We start from the raw sequence: 23,248 nt of genomic DNA on the forward strand, positions 1-23,248 counted from the left end.
ATTAGCCACCAGAAGGGCTACTGTGAAGGTGGTTTCCAGTAAATGTTCTCAGCAGATTGATCAAGGAATATTTCCTCATGCTTTCTCCTTGCGATGTGTTCCCCCCCACACAGTCCATTCGTCCATCCGTCACTGCCAGCCCGTCTCCACCCCTTCCCTTCCCAGCACTCCTGCTGTGCTGCCAGGGCACAGGCGGCCTGGAGAAGAGGTGGGAAGGCTCCAGTTGCTCTTCATCAGCAGAAACAACTGTTGCCTTTTCATATAAAGCAACCAAATGGCTTCACAGAGATAAGCTGAGCCAAACTTGTGGTTGCTGTAATGCTTCCAAGTAAGGGAGCCAACCAAGGAGGGGCACGGGGGCAGGGAAGGCTTTGTCCTTCCCTTTGTGAGCGTACCTTGGTAGAAGTGAGCACAGAGCCTGGCCACATGCAGAGTCCTTAAATTATTTAAAATCTGGATCATTATTGGTTTTAACTGTGGGGATTTTTTTTCTCCTGTAAATCACGGTCTATTTACTGCACAGGTTTTTTAACCAGTGGTGCTGCTGGTTTTGAGAGAATCTGGCTTTAACTCCAGCATATAGTAGCTGAGCCTAATTAGCTCCCTGGATTAATCGAGCTTCTGCTCTTCAGTTAGAATTTATTAGGAGCTGGCACTGTAATGAGACAGACCACTAGGATCCTTTTCCTTTTTGATTATCTTTGAGCTTTGTTTATGTGGTTTTAATGGTTGCTTGTGAATGATGTTTGTAATGTGTGTTGGAGTACAGAGGGGGGAAGGATCATCTTGTCCATTTTCAGTGTTGTCCTCTCTCTGAAACTGTCACTGGCCCCCAGCAGAGCTGCCTTCACAAGCACCTCCTTCCTCCCACCCCAACACTTGCTCTTGCTGTGACTTTAAAGTACTCCAGATCTTTGACTTCTCATTTGAATAACTTGTTTTCTTTTAAATAAGGGTTTATGTCTTCAATTTGATACTAGCAAAGTGTGAAGTGCTCCTGAACCAAACCATGTAAATTCATGTTGCTGGGGTACAGACTGCAAGGAAATCTTTTCTCTCATTGGTTGAATCATTTAAATGGAATCCATGATGCGTCAGGTCTACTGGTGGCACAAGGTGGGAATGAGAAGACAGAGGGGCCGTCTTTCCCTGTGCTCCCCCAAGGCTAGCGTAGCGATGTGCAGCTCAGACCTGGGCTGGCAATGTCAGAAGCCGGGTGCTCTTTAATACTTAAGTAAAAGTGGAACTGGTGTGTGATAGAATGGCTTAATTGTGAGATAATTCTGCTATGTATAAGCTTGAATTGCTAAGGTCAGTCAGCAGGACCTCCAAAAAGTGTGGCACTTTATGTCATTTTTTGGATAACATGTTCCTTGGCTGTTTTGTAGACTTTTTTTTTTTACCAGCTTTGGGAGCAACTTTTATAGAAAAGCTCTTGAATGAGTGGCTTTTATGATGAGAAGGCTGTGTGTTTCAAGGAGTCAGAGTAGCCAGAGCTATTGGGGCTCTGTCCTTCTGTCATTAATTTTCTTCTCTGTCTTTAGTGAAAAGAAACAAAAGATGCTATTTTGTGCATCTGCCATATGCTCACGTGTTTCACAGGCAGAAGGATTGTTCTGCAGTATGAATTTGCATAGTTAGGCTGTTACGAGACAAGAATAACCTACATTTCATATGCATTTTGTAATACCAGAATTCAAGTATAAGTTCCTGTTATCCCATACTTGGCTGCAACACCTTTCTCCTGCTCTTAACTGCTGCAATATCACATCCCTTCCAGATGTGATTGTGATTTTCCCAGTACACAAACTGGAGCATGGTATCCTCTCAGCGTAGTGCTTTCAGCTGGCTCCCCCCTTCCCCTGTGCAGTGAGCACAGCTTTCTGGCCTGTGCTAGCCTACCTCCTACAAGATAACTAACTGCAGTGGCAGCAGAGATTTCCATTTTGTTTAATTTTCCCTTTAAGCCTAGTCAGCTTCCACTTGGAACCAGTTCATTATTTCCCCAGTGCCTCATTGCACCAGGTGAAGGATTCCCCAGGTTAAAGGTCCAACACATTACCCATCTTTCTTCAGCAGCCTGGCTTCATTCTGCTAACAAAGCCAGGCTGGCGTGGCTGACCCACAGAGGGCTTTATCACTCCACCTGGGCTCGTTCTGCCTGCGCCTACACACCTTGCTCCCATTTCCGCTCTCTCTCTATCAAAATTATTAACAGAAAGGAGAGACATAGCTAAGCAAACTATACTGGTTCATCATGACCTCAGCTGTTGCACACCTGTAACATCTGCTATTGGGTTTGTGCCTTTTAAGCTATAAACTGTCCTCTGTAGAGATTATTTCCATGCAATATGAGCCAAACCCAAATGGAGTATTTATGTGGTTTCCTTGTTATGCAAGCCTTTATTACTATGGATAAAGCAGTGCAGCAGCACAAGGGAGCAGAATTAAGACTTCATGATCAAAAATAAGTGCCACAGTTACTGAGATTTTTTCCTTTGACATACTTCTATAAATAATTAGATTACAAGACACCTCAGGGCATACATCATCCGATCCTGTAACAATAACACCTTGAGGGAGTTGACAACTTTCTCCTTTTGGCCAAGTGCCTAGGAAGACACTAAGGTATATGATTAATAGAGAGCACAAACACACACCCTTACACGTCCTAAAGCTTAGTTATAATGCTGTATTGTATCCCTTGTGGAGTGTTGTTATTTCTATTCCTGATGGTGCTGCTGTTGTCACTGAACAGCCAAAATCCTCATAGCTGTGGGGTGAGAGGAAAGGGAAGACAAAGAAAGTATTTGTCATTAAAATGGAGGGAGAAAACTAAAACAAAGCATATTATATCATTTGTTAAATAATTCCACAGAAAGATCATTATTCTTTAGCTTGATCTTCTGCTCCAGTAGTCTCTCCTTTTGTGGAACAGTCCTGTGCTTGCCTCTCCCATACAGAGAATGAAATGCTGGGCAAAGAAACCTCCTGCGACTTTCCTGAGTGTAGTATTTATTCTTATTGCTTCATTTTCTACTAATGAATTCTATTTTGCATCCCTAAACAAAAGCAATTACCATTTGCCTCTTTTCTGTGTAGCTCACTTCAAACACATTGCTCACATCGACTCTTATAACACTGAGAAGAATCTGAGAGAGGAAGATTGAGGAAGGCACTGCCCTTGCTACGCCACCTCATCTTGGCAGCATGAGCCATGACAAATTATGTCAGGGCTTGGGGGTTCCTCTGCTTGGTATGGGTGAGCAGTTGAGGTGAACTGAAATGGGGAGAGAGGCCTTGAAGGTCAGGCAGTGAGAGTGGAGGACATTAGTAGGAGCAAGAGGTAAGGAAAGAAGGGATTAGTACTGGGAGACTCTCTGGCAGTGGTGCTGGAGACTAGCAAAGTCTGGTGCAGCTGTTTAGACCACTGCAGGATGAAATGGAGCTGTGTTGGGCTTTCAGCTGAGAAGCTGGAAGTGAGGATCATGGTATGGTGAAGAGAATGCATGAGAACACATAAGAAGGTTGGATGAGGAAAGCCTGGGACAGACACTGGTAGAAGAGAACAGGTTTGTCTGAGAAGAAGAGCGTGGCAAGAAGGATGTGAGCACATGAGAGCACAGCTCTCCTACTGCACAGGAAAGGATTGTGGCTTGGGACCATCACTGCTTTTCTACAGGCACCAAATACTAGCAAAACCTCATAAAAAATTGTAAGTCATGTTGTCCTTCTCTATGGCTTGCCATACACAAGGTGGCAGCTGGCTGCTGCTGCCAGATAGTGGACTAGTTCAGCATCTGAGACTTTTTAACAGGAAAGTTGCAGGCTTGCTGACGTCTCATGAAATTATGGAACACATATATAATAAAAGCATTCAGATTGTGAAATCCATCACTACAGGGACATGAAATGTCAAAATAAAGGTTGTCTGGGCAAACTTGCTGTTGCCCCATGGGCTATATATTGTGTTGCCTTTGCAGGATTCACCCCCACTCCACCAATTATCATCTTTTTCATGGCAGATAAAAGACCTGCTTTAGAGATGAATCAGGACTGCACAGTGATGTAGTAATTGTCAATAAATTATTTCCCTAATTTGTAGTAGATGTTGGAAGGCATATGGAAAATAGGATGGAGGACTTTGGAAGAGAAGGGAAACATTGTTCAGGGAGCTGGTACCACCTTCAGACCTGCTTTGGTCAGTGCATTCCTAAAATTTTTAGATGGGCTTTTAATTGCATGTTCCTAATTTTCTGGGATACCCAGCTTGAGATCCATCTGCCCCATTTTCTCTGCAAGAGAAGTCAAAAGTTAGCTGTCCTTTGAATATAAAAGACTATATAATGGTCTGAAAGATCAGTGCTTCACACCAAACACCTATACTTACTGAAGCCTTCAATGCTGCAGGTATTATCAGAGGATTATATACCTCACCTCAGAGGCATTCATCGTTGCATTGATGAGCTCCACAGGAAAAGAAAAAAAAAAAGAGAGAGAACCTTTGAAGAAATCTGTCAGTCTGGATTCAGAGCGGAGTTTGTGTAGTCCTAACAGTAGATAAGGCAGAAGTCCACACATTAAAAGGAAAGGATTAAATGAAAGGCTGAATAACTTCTCGTTCAGTGAGCACTGTTTATCCTGTGCAGTGATTTAGGCAGAGGTCTAGTGGAAAAATAGTATGAAATTATGGCATTGACTTAATGCTCATAGGCAAGCGGGATTTATGCATTGTCCAAGGAAACATGCCATGATCTTGAGTGCTTCATTCTTCAGTGTAAGATGCTGTATTGTTTGAATCTGAGTATAATTAACCTTTCATGAGGAAGGAAAATGCAGATACATATAAGAGGAGCATGAAGATGTTTAGTTTTCCTTCTTACTGAGCAAGTAAAAGGACTAATTTACACTGACCTTGTTTTGCATGGTGAAGTCTCAGGAAAGAAGAAATAGAGATCACTGTGCTCCTTGCAGCACTGCCACCTCTCTTTCTTTTGGAAGCTTTAATACCTGCTGGGATTCCTTATGATAACTATTGAGATATTCAGAAAGTAGCACTGCAAGTCTTCCAGTAGCTACTGTGATGTGAGGGGGGTGAAACACAGAGGAGGTAAGGGAGCAGCATGGAGAAGAGAAGGCTCCTCCCCACATGGAAGGCTGCTACTCCAGGGAACAAACTGGAGCTTTCTGCCTTGTGATCTGCACAGGTCTTACTTTCTGGATTCTCTGCACTGCACCTGCTGTCATACTTCCTACAGACATCTGAGTTCAGTTTCCTGTGCTCAGGGCTTCTGCTTCTGGACTTTTCCAGAGAGTAGAGCTTCGCATACTTTATTTTTGTGTTTTACCTGTGAGGGATGTATCAATCGTATTTAGTAGTATTTGCTTTAGCTGTGCAGATCTAAGGAGTTAGGCGTGAAAAGGTTTGCAAGTAAGGGTGATGTATTTTATTAGACCAAGTGATGGAATAGACAAATGAGGTAACTTTCAAGGATGCAAAGTGACTTAGTGATATACAGGCTTTGGAATCCAAAGGGTGGTATCCTGACCCCCACCTTCATTGTTCACTGGGTATTATACCCAATATTCATCATGGGCTATGGTAAATTTCCTAAACTGCAAAAACATTAGTGGATGGGATGAAAATACATTCAAAATGAAGACAGGTATATAAAATGGGGCCATTGTGCTTCTCTGGCATATCATTTTATTGCTCTTGGTGCAGAATAGAAGTGGACCATTAGCATTCCTGAAGATCTCCCATTTGCTACAAAGACATTGGTGTGTTTCACTATGAGGTATCTGAGACCTTCTGCAAGCTGGTGTCTGCTCAGTGAGCAACATGCACCCAGGAGCAGCAGCCCTTCTGTGAACTTCGTCACAATTTCCTGTCTCAGTTTAGTTTGCACAGCCACAAGATCAACACAGGTCTCCTTTCTCAAAGCTCTTCCAGTGCAGAAGAATTTTTTGCTTTTGCTTTTTTACCAGCTCATGAATCATCTAATGAAACAATTGAGAGCTTCCCCCCTGCCTCCCGCAGAAATGCCATGTCAGCATTCAGAAGAACAAAGCATCTACTTTGTGTCACACATTGTCTGTCAAGCAAATTTCAGTGAGATATCCAAAATATTTTACCAATATTTTACTTGATGAGGATAAGTTGAGTTAAAAATTAAGCCACACATTTTTGTGTTATGATGTTCTCTTTGATTTTCTTTCTTTCCTTTAGAAGTCAGCAGATGCTATTGTGAAAGACCAGTGAACCTTGAACAGGTGAACTTGTCTTATGGCAATGTCCAGAATCGACAAAAATCTGTGTTTACAAAATTTTCTCATCTTTTATTTTTCAGTGTACAATAGTGACATGGCGCTCATTATTTTGTCTGGGTGCCATGTGAAGTTGATAGTCAAGATGCAGACTGTGCTGAATGAGCAAAGTCTGAAATTGGAAATCAGTGTTAGCTGGGCTTTTTTGCTGCTAGGTTTCAGGCTTTAGTCCTAAACAAATTTGCCCTTTAGCTTGTATCTGATATATGAGAGGATCATCTGAATTATAGTATAGGTATTTCCTCTGTATTGTCGTTCTTCTGGCGAGTGTGTATTTCAGTACAAGGCAGATGGCACAGATTATTTTATATTCATAGTGCATATACCTCTAGGAGAGCCACGCCGCAGTGTGCTGATGCTGGCTGCATGGGTTATGTATTCTCAGGAGACCAACATGTTCAGAATGTATTCTTTTGCCCTCTCCCCCGTCGTCTCGTGTTTTGCTATGATAGAAGCAGTAGCAAATGAAAGGCTTGTTATTGATTTCTGGTGCAGATGTTAATAATTTCCGTGTAGCTCTGTGTTGGAGTGGCAGTAACTGATGCACAAAATTTGACATCTTAATTATTGCTTGATGGAAAGGCGGGCCACTAACCTGAGATACAGCAGCCTATTAACTCTGGATCTGTGGATTCAAAGCAGCCTTAGGTCACAAGTGAAATGAGTGAGGCTGTCTCAGTATGGTCTTTATGGATATTTGTTTGCTGCTCAAAGACACCAGACTGTCTTCAGTGTGTCTGGAGCAGATGGAAGCAGAAACCCTGAAACAAAAAATGTTTTACTTCTAGTATTGCTAGCCTAGCTGGTATTGCAAGTACTGGAACTCTCAGGAGAAGTACAATTTATGAGCTCCCCAGATTTGCATCAAAATATCCATCCCAAATACTGTTGTGTACTCAGTCAAAAAGAGAGTTTAAGGAAATTTGGGTTTTGTCTATCAGTCCCCATCCAGTAGGCATAGCATCGGTTCCCAGTGGTTGCAGCTTTATACAGAGCTCCCATGAGATGGAAATGTTTCGCAGATGACCAAGGGCACATGTACACTATGGGTCAATAGCAGATATTGAACAGTGAGCCCCAAAAATCTGATCCCCAGCCACTAAAGGTATTGTTATAATTACAACAGTGAAAGCAATCCCTTTAGCAATAGGTGTATATCAGGCTGTGGCTGTGTTTGTTTGTGGCCGTATGCAGCTATCATTCACAACCGTTCGTGCAAGAGAAGTTCTCTTCAAGAGGATGCCATTTCCCAACTAACCATCCAGTTGACTTTACACCCTGTAACTGAAGCTCTCTTAAAAAATTACATGTTGCGTTTCTGACTGCAGAATTAGGTGACCACCACAGAAACATTATATATGCATGGTGTGCTGTCAAAATTCCAATTCTTAGTCCAGTCACAGACAGCCCCACAATAAGGCATCAGCATTTCAAAAGCTATCCTATGCTGAACAATAGAGTAAATCAGAAGAAGAGAAAATTTGATTTCTGCCTCAGTGGAAGAAAAGATCTAATATGAAAGAACAATTGTGAGAAGTCTTATGGCTTGATTGTTTTGTATTTCACTAGCATCGTCCAAAATTTCAGTGACTTAACTATTATTGAGTTAGCCAGTGCCCCAGAAGGCAAGAAAACATGCGGGTCCTGTAATCTAATCCACTACCTTCCTGTCCTTCAGAGCTGGGCCAGACTTTGTGTACACTTCGCACTGCGAAAGGGCTCCAGTGGCTCCTTAACAGTCTCTAGTGCTGATCTGCATCTCTGTATTGGCAGTGGTAACAGTGCAGAAGACTGAGGCCAGAAGATGACAGACAGGCGAAACTGGGAAAAGGAAAGAAGTTTAAATTTTAGTCCAGGGCTCAGCTTGCTCAGCTGCAGACACAACGTAGCGCAAACCTGAGGAAGGAAACTAATTAAGATTCCATTAAAAAGAGGAGAAAAAAAAATCTTGCTGAGACCCAAGTCACATCACGATGGCCAAAGTGAAACCTTGCTCGCTAATGTAGCCTTAATTCGTTTTGTTTTGCAGAGACAGCAAGCTCACCATGTTGCTTCGGGAGTCCCTGGGGAACATGAACTGCCGCACCACGATGATAGCTCACATTTCAGCCGCTGCGGGGAACTACGCTGAGACGCTGTCCACCATCCAGATCGCATCAAGGGTCCTCAGGATGAAGAAAAAGAAAACTAAGGTAAGGCAATGTGTAACTCCTTTCTTGTAATGGTGGAGGAGGGAGGAAGAAAGTCCCTAAAGGATCCTTGGTGGGGTAGAGCAGCATGTAACAAAATCAGTAATCGGTTCCAAAGTGCGTGGGTTGTATGTACCCTGTCCTAGGGAAGTGACTTAGAGCACACAGCAGAGGCTAGAGGGCATAAACACTTCAGTTTCGGATGCAGAGAGGTGAGTTCAGACACATGTGCTATGGCAGGTTTGTAAGCTGGCCTCACTTAATGCTATAATTGTCGGCATTTGTTTTCAGTTACGTGCTTAGAGCAAACAAAATAATAAAGAATGAAACTGCTTTAGAGTTGAAGGAAATTGGGATTAATGAAGAATTAGATTATGTTTCTCAGAGGGAGCAGGAGCAAACTAAATGCAAAGCAGTGTGCCCATTGTCAGCATCGATGCCTCTTTTATTCCCACTGCATCTAAATATGGGTGATAGATTATACAAGAAGTAGAGTGAGGATGGGTTGTATCCACTTTCACATCTTAAGAGTCCTGGTTCCTTCTGTACAGTTTACAGCATGGATTGGCCATGAGAGAACTTTTTGTGTTTCATTTAAATTGACAGCCTATGGGTTGACAAAACCTTTTTTGTCAATGGATTGAAGAGAGGCAAGTGAAAGGACTGAGTTCACACACCATCATAGGAGTGTGTCTCCAGAGACTTCTGAGTGCATGTACGGTTCCACACACTGGTAGTATGACCAAACAGGGATTGTCTTCTATTTTCTGTGCTGCCTTTGAGTCATGAGTTTTCTTGTTCCTCTTCACACACACACACACTCGCAGAGCAAAGACTTTGCTACATCAAATTTCTCTGGGCAGGCTCACTTAAGGGAGGGATCCTAATCCATTTGTTCAGTACTGTTTTGGAAACCTTGTGATTTGGAGTGGCACACAGAGGTGAAATATTTCTCCATTGAACACTATTGTAGGACTGTGCATAAAAAGCTTTAGAGATTTTCCAGTGTAGATGTGACTGTGAGCTTTTAGTGTGTTTTGTGTGAGGAGCTGTTTGCAATGCTGAAATGTTGTGCACTCTCTCTCTCTCTCTCTCTCTAATATTGCAGTACACATCGAGTTCTTCTGGAGGAGAGAGCTCTTGTGAGGAGGGCAGGATGCGGAGGCCAACCCAGCTGAGACCTTTCCATTCTAGAAACAGTGTTGACCCAGACTTCCCTATTTTGCATTTATCAAGTGATCCTGATTATTCATCCAGCAGCGAGCAGTCATGTGACACGGTGATTTATGTTGGCCCCAATGGCACTGCCCTTTCTGATAAGGAACTGACAGACAACGAGGGTCCCCCTGACTTTGTTCCCATAGTTCCTGCTCTGCAAAAGACCAAAACTGAGGGCAGGTTGGAGGAAGTAAGTGAATCAGGGCCCAGCACATCTGAAAGAGACTGCCTGAAGTGCAACACCTTTGCTGAGCTCCAGGAGAGGCTGGACTGCATAGATGGCAGTGAAGAGACCGACAAATTTCCCTTTGAAGAGATGCCTGCTCAATTTAGCTCAGACCAGATGTCTAAGTGCTCTGTCTCAAGCCAGCTGGCAGAGCTTAGCCACTTACCGGAGTCAGATAAGGAAGATGCAATGCCAGAATGTCAGCATTCTGATAGAGAAGCCAGGGAAAATATAAATGCAACACCCAGCAAAACTAAGAGAAATCATTCTCCTGTTCCTTCTGGAGCTCTTACTAACGTTTCAACTCCTTCTTCTCCCAGGAGTGTAACGGGCAGCTCTAGTAAAGAGCTTAGCTCTTGTCAGCTAGCACACAGCACCAGCTTGCAAAGCAGCAGAGAAGCTCTCAACACCTGTGGATTTGTGGAAGGCAAACCTCGGCCAATGGGTTCACCCCGGCTTGGCATTGCAAGCCTCTCAAAGACATCTGAGTACAAGCCACCAACTTCTCCTTCCCAGAGGTGCAAGGTCTATACACAGAAAGGAGTCCTGCCAGGCTCCACTCCCCCACCAGCTTCTCTGAGTAAGGATGCTGGGATGATGTCTAGTGAATCTTTGTTGCAGCCAGAAATCCGGACCCCACCTGTAGGCATGAGCCCTCAGATCGTGAAGAAGACAGTATCCTCCAGCAATGGGGATTTTGAAGAGACTATTCTTGATGAAGATCAGCAACAAAGTGTTTCTCCAGATTCCAAGAAGGAGATTCTGAGCACCACCATGGTGACTGTGCAGCAGCCATTAGAGCTGAATGGAGAGGATGAGCTGGTGTTCACCCTTGTAGAAGAGCTAACCATTAGTGGGGTCCTTGACAATGGGCGCCCAACCAGTATCATCAGTTTTAACAGTGACTGCTCTGTGCAGGCTTTGGCCTCTGGGTCTAGGCCAGTCAGTATTATCAGCAGCATATCTGAAGATCTTGAATGTTACTCCAGTGCTGCTCCTGTGTCTGAAGTCAGCATCACACAGTTCCTTCCACTTCCAAAGCTGGGTCTGGATGACAAATCCCAGGATGATGGCAGCAGGCGCTCATCCATCAGCTCATGGCTGAGTGAAATGAGCACAGGGAGTGATGGTGAACAGTCATGCCACAGTTTCATAGCCCAGGCATGCTACGGGCATGGGGAAGCAATGGCAGAACCCCCTGTCTCAGAGTTTGCAAGCACCATACAAAGTGCCAGCATGATTTGTGTAAGTGACAAACAGAAGCCAGTGACTGACAACATGCTTATACTGTCGGAAATGGGGGAGGAGGCTTTCGGCAAAGTGCCACCCATCAAAGGCTGTAAAATAGCAGCTCTAGGAAAAACTACTGTCACAATCAAAAACACCGCAAGCCTCAGCAGCTGTGAAGGCTACATCCCTATGAAGACAAACATTACCGTGTATCCATGTATTGCTGTTAATCCCTTCAAAGCACAAGACACTGATGATGCTGTACTGGCAGTAACTGCAGACCCAAAGGTTGCTCATGTCCATGATGGGAGAGAATCTAGTGGTAAGAAAGATATCAAATTTGAAGACCCTTGGCTGAAGAGAGAAGAAGATGTAAAAAAGGACAGCTCTGGGAGCAGTGATGGGCCAAGGCCTGACGCGGCTGCAATTTCAGCCAAGCCTGAGCACAGCACAAAGCAGGGCTCAGCAGACAGGTTTAGCAGCAGCAGCAGCGGGGATGCCTCTATCTCTCCAGGATCTGACAGTCTAAAAAGGATTGTGGATGGGTGTGAGGTGGCAGCATCCAGCTCTGCAACCCAAAGCCCTGTTCATTCCAGCGATGGCTTGAAAACCAGCAGCCTCCCTCGTGGACTCCCAAAGGCAAGCAGGCAGGAGGACCCTGACAGTCACCTCCATCCTACTGCCATTGACACCAGTGGAGTTGGTTCTCCTGCCCTCCCCCAGTTTTCTAAGACTAGCCTTGACAGGAAAATGGCCTCTCCCAAACACTGTGTTCTCACTCGTCCCAAAGGGACCCCCCCTCTGCCACCAGTGAGAAAGTCAAGCTTGGATCAGAAGAACAGAGCCAGTCCCCAGCACAGCACAGCCAGCAGCACCACAAGCAGTCCCTCCAGCCAGCCCGGATCCTTCCTGGCCAGCTTTCCCGAGGAGCTGAATGCCAAACAGAAGGGCCCTGGCATTGACAGCAGTGGCAACAACAGCAGCAGCAAGCTCTTCAGTGCCAAACTGGAGCAGCTTGCCAGCAGGACCAACTCCCTTGGAAGGTCCACAGGAAGCCACTATGAGTGTTTGTCGCTGGAAAGAGCAGAAAGCCTGTCTTCTGTGAGCTCCAAAATGAGCCCTGGCAAAGACACCACCATGCCTAGGGCCGGAAGAAGCCTCAGCCGCAGTGTCATGTCCTCACCTACGAACTCGGGCCTCTCCCAGTCGGCAGGTGCCTCCCCAAAAGCCAGCCAGTCGAAGATCTCTGCAGTCAGCAAGCTCCTGCTGGCGAGTCCCAAGGCCCGCAGCCTGTCTGCCTCTGCCACCAAAACGCTCAGTTTCTCAACCAAGTCCCTGCCTCAGTCCGTTGGGCAGAGCTCCAGTTTACCTCCAAGTGGGAAGAACATGTCCTGGTCAACTCAGTCCCTCAGCAGAACCCGGGGCTCCAGCCTTGCTTCCAAATTGCCCCTTAGGGCTGTCAATGGGCGGATTTCGGAGCTGCTCCAAGGGAGTGCCAGTGCCAGAGGCTTACAGCCTCGGGGAAGCTCAGAGGCAGATGAGCGTGGGGGCCTTCCCGGAGATGAGAAACCAGCTGTTCACATGCTGCCTTCACCTTACAGCAAGATCACCCCTCCTCGGAAACCTCACCGCTGCAGCAGTGGGCACGGCAGTGACAACAGCAGTGTCCTGAGCGGGGAGCTGCCCCCTGCCATGGGGAAAACAGCCCTCTTCTACCACAGTGGGGGGAGCAGTGGCTATGAGAGCATGATGAGGGACAGCGAGGCGACGGGGAGCGCCTCTTCAGCACAAGATTCCATGAGTGAGAACAGCAGCTCTGCCAGCGGCAGGTGCCGAAGTCTCAAAAATCCAAAGAAGCGATCAAATGCAGGTAAGCTGGCAGGGGTGTGAGAGAGGGATGCAGACCAAATACGGTTACTAGTACATGGTGGGGACACTACCCCTAAAGGTGAGCTAATCCAGTATCAGCTATATCTCTTAGCAGAGAAGCAAGGCCAGGAGCTAGTCCTAGGCTCTGAGTTTCTTCATTTTGCAACGTGCACAGATCCTGTCGCTTTGCCTTTGCAGTGGAGTGTTCCCCTCACCCGTTTCACTTAAGTTTACTTCATTTGAACAGAAGAACGCTTATCCCTAAAGCTGGTTAGTATTGCCAGTGGCAGCCACATTCAAGTATTTGTTTATACAAATAGTATTCTGATTTCATTCCAGAAATCTGCCTTTGTGAGGGAGTGAAATGCAACTGTTCTTCACAAGCACTTTGGGCACAGACTTCCCTCTTGGTATGCACATTTCACCAGCATAAGACTGGAGTCTTGCTGAATAGTGGTATCTGTTGTGAGCCTACTTTTGCTCCTTGCATGCTCTGGATGCCCAGAGGTGCGTTATGCCCTGCAGTGTAAAGCACTGCTGAATTCCTTCTTCCCCTCTAGTAGATGGAACAAAGTTGTGCCCAGGCCCCTTGAAAGATATTATCCTGCCTCTGAGACTTTTAACTTCTGAATTATGAGTCCTTCTTATCCCAGTAATTTATTGAAAACAAATAATAAATTATATTAATAATAATATATGGGAACCACAGCACTGAAGCACTTGCAAATCTGAAACTCTCTAGTGATCATAGCAAAGATCAGAAAGACTTCATCTTTGTTCAGATATAATCCCCAGTAGCTTTCGTACTACATCAGGACTTATTAATTAGATGGCAAGAGCCTCCTGGGTCATAGAAGAGTCTGTGCAGTTGCAACTGCTGTATCTTCCCACCAGAACAAATTTCAGGAAGTTGCAGGACAGGGATGAGGAGCGTACATCATCTGGTCACCTCACCTCTTCCTGGGTGCTTTTTTTCCAACTTGAACTGTGAGTCCTACCTAACCTACTTTTGGAAAAAAATGCACATTGGCATTGGGACCAGTGTGTGCAGGTGTGTGAAATATCAGTGGCTACTTATCCTACAGTACACTGGCTGTCCAAAATGTGTTACTCTCATAGAGTTCCTAATTCACCAGCCATTCCTGCTTGCTCACCTCTGGGATTCATTTGCAGTGAACTGAGTAACACATAGCTCTCCCTTTATGCTCTTGACTCTGGTAGTGGGAGGAACATGTGCAGAAGAGATGCGATGCAGAATAGATACTGCTATTAAAACCATACCCATAGGGCATGGGTGATTGTACCTGTTCAGAGCATGCATCTGAATGTGATCATTCTACAGCGTGTGAGAACAGACCAAGTTTCTGAAGTTAACTTTGCATCCTATGAGAACAGTTCTTTCTTATCTCTTCAGTTTATGTGGCAATAAATTGATTTTCCTCTTTCTGAGGAGCTGTTCCTTAATAGCATCTTTCAGCTACAAAGTTTTTAATGGTAACGTGCAAGAAAAAGAAAGATGATTTGTATGTTGTGGAAAAGGAAAGCAAAGCTGTCCACAGAGATCATGTTTCTGGGTATATACTGTCAACTGGACTGTAGCTTGTGGACAAGCTGCCCATATGAATAATAAGGATTTTTTCATCAGGACATTTAGATGAAAAAAAAAAAAAATCAAATTCTGTGAAAACAGGCAGCTGTGCAGAAGAGGGGACAGAGAGAAAATTGCAATGTAGATTTATCCTTATTAGATGCTACAGAACACACCCTCCCCGTACTCTGGGGGAGATACCTTAAAAAAATACTCTGAGAAGAGCTTCAGGCAGAGACTTTGGGGTCCAGAGTTCATCCCAAACTTAAATCAGTAGGAGGCCAGGATTTCTTTACTCTGATGCTTATAAAACTGGCTGTTTCATTTCACTTCTCTCTGCCTAGATAGCACGTTGGGAGCTGGATGGGGCTGGAGATAGGAGTGTGGAAAACATTGTCTTTGAGTTGCAGTTACGGAAGACTCAGATCTGTGTGTTATACTTTGTATCAGGGCTATAATTTTGCTTACAACGTTGGCCTTTGGTAACCCCTGTGTAGGACTGAACATTCTGTCAGCGGTGGTGAAAAGGGAGTTAAGAAGAGGTGAGTGCTTCAGACTCAATTTTCAGGTTGCCCTTGTAGCAGTTTGGAAGACATACCTGGAGAGAAGAGGTTTTTCCATGGGCTAGCCAGCTTTGGCTTACCTGGCAGAGCAGTGGTGCTGGTTTGTCGTGCTGTGCAGATATGCAAAGGCAATGAGCAAGGGGACAAACAGGAACCCTTCCTTAGTAGGAAACATGGAGAATCTAAGCTTTTGTACTGCTGTGTAACGCCTGCCCTGTGTTTTTCCTGAAATACAGCTTTTTCACTGGCTGGATGATTAATTTCTTTATTCTGATTTCTTGTGTTGTTCTCTCTGTGGTCAGCAACGTTGCAGGTATCTACCCATTGTGGGCCCTGAATCTCTGGGGTGGAAGGTTTTCAGTGGAAGACCTGTGTCCCTGGAAACTGCCTGCCTTGGTGGGTTTAGCCCTAGCCTGGGTTTGCAAAGCTTCTCTCAATTCAGCCTGTGACCTAACGTGGAGATTTTCCACGTGTGTTACTTCTGGCACCTTTGTGAGCGACTCCCTGTATCTGCAAGTAATTCCTGCATTCTTTTGAATGAGTTGTATTTGCGTGTAAGTACAAACAGGGGTTGTATGCAAATTTTAAGAAAAATAAAAATCTTTACTACCTCCCATATCTCCAGAAGGAAAACACTGCCCAGAAATTAATAAGGCTTCACTTTCTTACAATCCTACTCCTGTTTGCATTTGGTCCTGCAGCAGTGAAATCATAATTCTGTTTTGATGTGTTTGATAATAGTATAATTTTTCACATGTCAGCAGATTTATGATGGCATAAAACCAGGATTATGACTTCAGTGCAGGAGAACATGAAGGAGGAGCTGAGATAAAAGGGAGAATAGAGCTGTTCACAAATACTTTTTTATTGCATAATAAACAACCAAAAAAAAGCATAAAGGTCTGCAATCTTTCATCCTCTGTAATATCCCCTTTCTATAGGTCTGTTCTAGTGTGAATCTTCTCTCTTAAAGAACACTTTAAAATGAAAAAGATAGCAGACAAAGGTTCTGAGCTCTTAAAAGGCGGATATTATTTTAATACATGGTGTCAAGAGCATTGGACCTTTCCTGATTTGCGGTCACAGATCCACTGTGCTGTAATGGATATGGCACTATAGATATGCTCATTTCAGGTCAGGCAACCTTGTCCACTTTATTTATGATTATTATTAACAGAAATGCTAGCTGTCAGACACGATCAACATGAATCAGCCCAAGGCCCCTGTAAGAGGAGCTATAAAGAGTCTTTAAGAGAATCACCAGCAGCCCTGTCAGATCTCACAATTACTTTTGAAGTTCTGACACATTGGAGAGACATCATTTCTTTCTTGAGATTAAGCTCTAGTCTTTCAATGCTCTTAAGTGCATTATTTGTATGTGTAGGTGCTTCTGCCCTGGATGTCATACATGAAGCATCAGACATACACTGACAGCCTTTGAAAGATAAAGCTAGTTCATGTTCTTCAGCGTTAGCCCTAGGTGAAACTTTGGGCTCTGCCTGCCTACCTCTACATTTCACAGACAGCCTGGTATTGTGTGTATGAAACTAAATTTTTTTAAAAAAATAAAATATTTGCCTCTTGCATCCTGGTACTTATTGAAAAATCATGTGTTTACATCATGAAGCACATAAGCCTTTTCCCTGAAGCTGAACTATCCATTTAATAAACTTTCCCATCTTTCTAACATTTAACATTGGTCCTATAACATCGTGTCAGCATATATTGCCCCAAAGTGACTGCTTATGGCAGAAACAGAGCTATTTAGCCCTGATCTATGGCTGTACCTTTCAAATCTCTGTACATCTGCTCTTCAATCCACCCAGCGGTGTAAGTATTATTCCAGACCCGTTGTACAGATGGAGAAATGAAGGCAGATACTGACTTGCCCGATGCCTGCAACCAAGAGCTAGATCCAGGGTTAAATTGCAGACACCTTTGACTCCTCAACCTCAACTGGCTTGGCAGCACATCCTTCCCTGCCTCACTGAGAGCAGAGAGGAAGGTTTCATTCATTATTTTCTTTTTGAGGCAGGCCCTTCCTCCCTCTCCACCTGCAGCATCTGCAGCATCCTCTTCCTTTGCTCACTCCGTTAGCCTTTCCACTGTAAGAAGCAATTTCTATCGCAGACTGTGCCTGACTGTGGCTCTAGTCTCTACCTCTCTTGGGTAGGCAGTGTGCCCTGAGCAGGGCACTGAAGTGTTAGGGCATAGTCTGTACAGCTAATGATTAGCACCAGGTATTTATTATTTTTGAATTCCTCAGAAATTTCAAGTGCGAGGGCCCAGTGCTGCTCCATGGAAAGGCAGTGAATGATAAGGGTGCTTCCCATGTGATCAGGAAACGCATTCCAGTTGAAGTCCATGTTATTTGCCAAAGCCATATTTGTATTCTGCGAACACAACAGGTATGAGAGGGAGGCAGGCGGGGTGGCAGATTAGGATTTGGAAGATCTATGTTGTATTCTCTGGTGTGCTGCTGGTTTGCTGTATCACCTTGGGCAACTCGTGTAATTTCTGTGTTCCCTGGTTACCAGCTTCATAAAAGTGGATAATGGTGGTGTGAAAAAAGTTAACAGCAGGGTCCTTACATCTGAAGTGTTACCTACCTGCTTTCTGCTCTTCTGCTCTGTTTGGCAGCAAGTTTTCCCCAGTTTAGTTTGGGTGTACATGGGAATTACTCTAAAGCAATTCTCAAAGCAAAATGTGGCTGGATGGTTTCAGAGATGCAGATTTGGTGCAGCTTTGCTCCAGATCCTGCCTGTTGTGAGTAATGCAAGAGCCCAGGCTCTGTTGAGGTTTGCCCACTGCAGCCAGACTCTGCATTCCCACATAAGGTGTGTGAATGCCCTGTTTGTACCTGTCATCCCCTTCTCCTACAGATGTTATTTACTGTTTCCTAGCCCTCACAATGTTTCAGAGCAGCTGGATGTACTAGGAGACCTTCCCTAAGGACAGTAGAACCAGAGGGGCTCTGAGAGGACCATTTGTAGGACCCTGCTTTTGTCAGTACAAGATAGGACTGGTGTACATGTATTTGTGCACACACTTTCATCTTTTTTCACATAGGGAACCTGTCTGCCTGTAGATAATTAAAGATTCCTGCTGCAGCATTTTATGGCTTGTGCAGAAAGTTTCATGACTCCTTGCGGCTCTTTCTCAGTACTGAGTTTCACTACCAAAGAGGAGCAAATTGTTACATGATTTTAAACACTTTAATAAAAAGACAGACTGTTAAGACATGACAATAATAATCTACAATTAGAGTCTCTTTTTCTTTCTTACTTGTGTGCTTTCAGCTTCACTGCTGGGATGGTGACGGAGATTTAGAGGTTCCTGGAAAACCCTGGAAACTCCATATTTGAACACATTCACCCTCTGGAAGCACTTAGCCTTGCCTACAATAGCAGCAGGAAAAGCCAGAGGTTGAATCTGTGGGCTGTAAATTATGAAAGTCCATCTCAACCAATATTGCAAAGCATCGTGTTTTGAAAGTGGCCAAAATGATAATAATGAAACAAAAGACCAACAAAAAGGGTCTGAGATTTTCTTGTTGAATCCAAGTGAAAAGGAATTTGGTTCATGTTTAGACTGCCTAAGGCACAGCATGGGGAGCTGAAAATTGCCCTTTGTATCACAAAGCCTTCAGGCATCTCCGTGTTTCCACTTTAACTTGCTTACAAGTGATGGTAGCTAATTGATACCCTGCATTATACCTTTACCATGCCAAAGGATGCTTAGAATTATACAGCAAAAAAGATGTTTGCATGCAGGTGACCACTTTATGCATGTGACTGCTGGCTGGCCAGCCCTGGGGGAAGCAGAGGGAGGGGAAGTATGGGCTCCAGCTCCAATTTTTTTTTTTTTTTGTTCATTAAAACAACAGCATTGATTTTCCCAGGTCAAAGCCAGGCCATTTCATGCAGCAAATCTGTGTTGAAAGGGATCAGAGTAATCATTTTTTACACGCTTGACTACTGCATGCCAGCACTGAGCTTTCAGCCACATGAACATAGGAATGATTTAATAGAGGAAATGGCAGCAGGCTATTGTGCACGGTGAAGGCTCCATGTAACATGCATGACTGAGTTGCACACCATTAGGCTGGGTGTAAATAAAGCCTGCTCTTGACACTACCACAGAATTAGCTCACTGGAATGCCCCCACCACTGTCCTGTTGAGAACCCCTTCCCCCTCCATTCTCTGCCTTTGCTGCACAAGCGACTGGTGCAGCTGTTTAGTACAGCACTGTAGTAACAATAGCCAGCCCCTTAAATAATGACACGGCAACAAATATCTGTTAAACCAAAATCCAGCCGGAGGTGAGATGAATATTTGGAAGAGACCTTTGTCATTTTTTTGCTAGGGATCACAGGTGCTGAAAGCTCACCCCCCTGTGATGTGCATCTCCCCATCCCCTGGACTGCTTGTCAACCTGCCACACCGCAGGAGGGCTGCTTCCTGATCTGGTTTCAGGATTGCTCATTCCCCAGCTCTAAACTGCCCTGACAAGCTTCTTTTAAAGTGGAACAGTAATTCAGGAAGCAAGGTTAAGGAATGAACTGGGTGGGAGTAGGCTGTACCTCAGCATGTTCCTTATACCAGTATAGCAGCAACATATCTGGTGTAGGTATGTATGGAAGTTTATAAACAAGGGTTGCTTTATTCCTATGTGCAGCAAGCAGTGATATCTAACCTCAGGTGTCCTTGTACTTACTGATTCACAATAGCAGAATTGCATATAAGTCAACACAGAATACAGCCTGAATTACTTTACAGTGAGGTGGATATAGAAGATTTTCTCCTGAATGATGGGTCCTGTCAATGTTTCTTATTCCAGGGGTTCAGGTGTAACATCATCCTTTTTACATAATCTGAGTTGCCAGAATGAGTGAATCCTGTTTAGATTTTTCTGGTCATAAATGCCTGCATTCTTTGGTGTTTGGAGTATTGGCCTGAAGATGAACACCCTAAACACTTCTGGTGAAGTCTCCATGCCATCAGAGGGGCTTTCCACTTGAAAGCACTGGCAATATCTTCAGTAATGAGGAGGGGAAGTGTGCAAACTGTATGAAAATCCAACGGGTGAATAACTGTGTGCTCTGCACTGGGGAAAGTGCACTATAAAACGTGGAGAAAGGAGGTCAGAGGAATGGGGAGGAGTTGGTTCAATCATGGACAATTGCCCATAAGGGCAGATCCCATTAGGATATGGGAACGAGAGAAATCAGCACGATGTTTTCAACTCAAACAAAGCAGGAGCCTGGTTGTCAGATAGTGAGGAGCAGCAGGGGGAACAGAGCAGATAATCTTTGCCAATAAGCAAACAGTTTGACTCTATGTTTGAGATTGATGCTATTGCTACTGGAAGCACAATATTTCTTGGAAATGAAGCCACAGAAGGAATGGTGGAAGCTTAGGGGTATTGCTCTACTTAGCCAGGATTGCTTTCTATAATCGTCTTGAATTTGGCTGGGCTGTCTAGTGAGAAAAAATAAAATGCTGAACAACAGGTTCTGTATGGAAGGGCAATTTTACCTCCTGTAGCATTAAGTGCAGTGGGGAATAGCTTTGGCTCCACATCTTACATTCAAGCACACACTATAAACTTCCAAAATTATGGTATATCAAGTTACAGTTTCATTTTCTGTTTGAAACCCCTTGAAATTTCCGGTCCATCCCATTCAGATGCTATGAAGAGATATGCATCACACTTCTTTTCATGAGCATTTTACATTTATACTTTCTGCCTTTACTTTTTTCACACAAAAGATGCTCAGTCTGGAATGTGTGCTTGGAAAGCAATCTAAAGAGAACACTCCAGAATATACAGCACTTAAGAAAAACAGACCTCTGAGGGTTTCTGCCCTGGTCAACACAAACTTTTATGAGCACACATGCTTATGCAGTTGGGCAATTTTGCTGAGGTCACTGAGTCTTCTTATCCTTAAAGTTACCCTTACATACCTAGCTGGCTCGGTCTCTGTTTGTAATACCTTAAGGCTTCTCTGGGCTTATCTTTGCTGAAGTATGTTGTAGCTTCAGTGCCACTCTTCAGTCAAATCTGTTTTCAGACTGCACACCTTCACTGCTGTGTTACTCCCTTTATCTGATTTTGATCTGGCCAAACTTTAATTTACAGCTCAAGGTAGAGCTACAGATCTGTTGCAAAAGCAAATCTTGTATTCTGTGCATTTTCAGGGCTATTTCATAGTCTGGTTATTCATGCTCAGGTTTGGCTCAAGAAGGGTTTTCTGAGTGAAGATAAATGCACACTGAGTGAAAAACATATCCTCCAAGACATTTAGCAAATGTCATGTTTCGTTACTTGCTGTATGGTCATAGATGAAACTGTCATTATTCTGTCTCAGCTTCAGCTTACACAATATCTTCCAGATCGATTTTTGGAATCAATTTTGGGTTTTGATGGAAGAATGAATCCCATTCACATGGGAAGAGGATCAGCTGGTTTGCCAGAGCGCTGGGCAGGCTGCATACTCCCTTAGTCCCAGCCATGGGGCAGAGGCAGGAGGGATGTGCCAAGAGCTGCTCCTGCTCAGCTCCTGGGCTGTCCTTTGCCTTCGTAAGACATGTGTGGGGAAGTAGAGGAGCAGTGTGCTGTCCCTACAAAGTGTTTTATCTATTATGCAGTCAAAATTTACGAGATCCTAACCCCATCAAGTGCTACCGATAAATTTGGGACTTCAAAAGGGTATTTGCTATGTAAGTGGAAACCTGTATTCATTTTAACAATTTAATTGTTGCGTCTTTGTGTTGACATGGATGAGCAAGCTGTCAACTGCTTGTGACATTCACCCTGATGCTCTGCTTTGGCTGTATCTCCTTACTGATCCCAATTAAGGTGAGAACAGAAAGAAAAAAAAAAAGAGATAGGGTAAATGGAGAGGTCAGTGGCAGGAGTCTGCTGTCAAAAGACACCATTATTTTCTGTACCTGGACTAATAAGCAGCCTATTAATCAGTGCATGTTTAGAATAAACTAGATTTGGTTTTGGCTCACTGTAAAGATGCAGGAGATCTTTCATTTCATTTCTCCCTAAACCACTCTCAACCTCAGATTAATCATCCTGAGTCAGCATTTAAGGCTCAGATAGAAAGATACCCCCTTTGTTCTCTGCTTCTCATGCAGACATACCCATTGCGATGGGGCAGGGAGGACTGTGCATCCCAAAAGAGCCCCTGGAGGGGATGGCAGTGAGTCTGCCCACCTCAGGCGGTTCTGCCCTGCCCCATTGCCCCAGTGCAGAGAGCGGCAGACTTGCTTTGTTGTGATGACCCAGGGCTATCCAGGCATAAGCTCTGGCTATAAAAACATAATGAGCTCATGTTAGCATGTCTCCTGCCGCTACTGTCTCCTCCTCCGCCACTCCACTGAGCAGTAAGGCAGAGCCTCAGGTTCAGAGCCCTCCTTCTAGACCACAGGCTTCTGTATTTCATTGAGCAAAATGGATTTGAATGGGAACTAAATGCAAAAACATTTACCTGGTGATATCTGGTTTGCTTTGCTCTGAATAAGAGCTCAACGCTCTTTTCATGGCAAAGTGAATCAGAGCCATCCGTCTGCATTCCCAGAGTGTCTCACAGCTGGACTTTGTCTCTGGTCAGAGGCATGGTTTTTCCAGTGGGGATAGTCTAAAGGTGCTCCATTACACAGGAAGGTGGTGTTAACAGCCACAGTGGAGGGAACAAGAAAACAAGGAAGAAAAAAGGACGAAAAGACAAACAATACAGAAGTCACTACCTTAGTCATAATTCAGCCATGCATGGACAAACTGGACAGAAGGAATTTCCAGTCTGCTCAGCTGGAGCTAGTCTGGAGGGATGGCACGAAAGGAGATGTGACCATCAATGTGGGTTACAAAGTAGAAAGGATTAGCAGCACTTTGGCTGCATTACACAGGAGGTCAGATCTGATGCTTCAAGTGTTGCTGGCTCCAAGAGTTGGTGAGCAGCAAAGATAGGGAAGAGATTGCTTTTACATGCAGACAAAAATCTGAAAGACTGCTCCAGTGAGACAC

The 23,248-nt window shown here is 44.4% G+C and overlaps 1 protein-coding gene across 1 annotated transcript in view; it reads left to right on the forward strand.

Annotated features, from left to right (window-relative positions):
- Nucleotides 1–23,248, forward strand: part of KIF26B (kinesin family member 26B) — a gene marked incomplete at both ends in the record, with an annotated part of 284,316 nt that overhangs the window by 255,068 nt on the left and 6,000 nt on the right. Inside the window, 2 exons of the mRNA XM_084261640.1 lie at nucleotides 8,357–8,519; nucleotides 9,625–13,060. Of these exons, the coding sequence (XP_084117766.1) occupies nucleotides 8,357–8,519; nucleotides 9,625–13,060 (3,599 nt within the window). The remainder of the gene's footprint in view (nucleotides 1–8,356; nucleotides 8,520–9,624; nucleotides 13,061–23,248) is intronic.

Source organism: Gallinula chloropus (assembly GCF_964237585.1).
Source record: "Gallinula chloropus genome assembly, chromosome: 3".
Lineage (NCBI taxonomy): Eukaryota > Metazoa > Chordata > Aves > Gruiformes > Rallidae > Gallinula > Gallinula chloropus.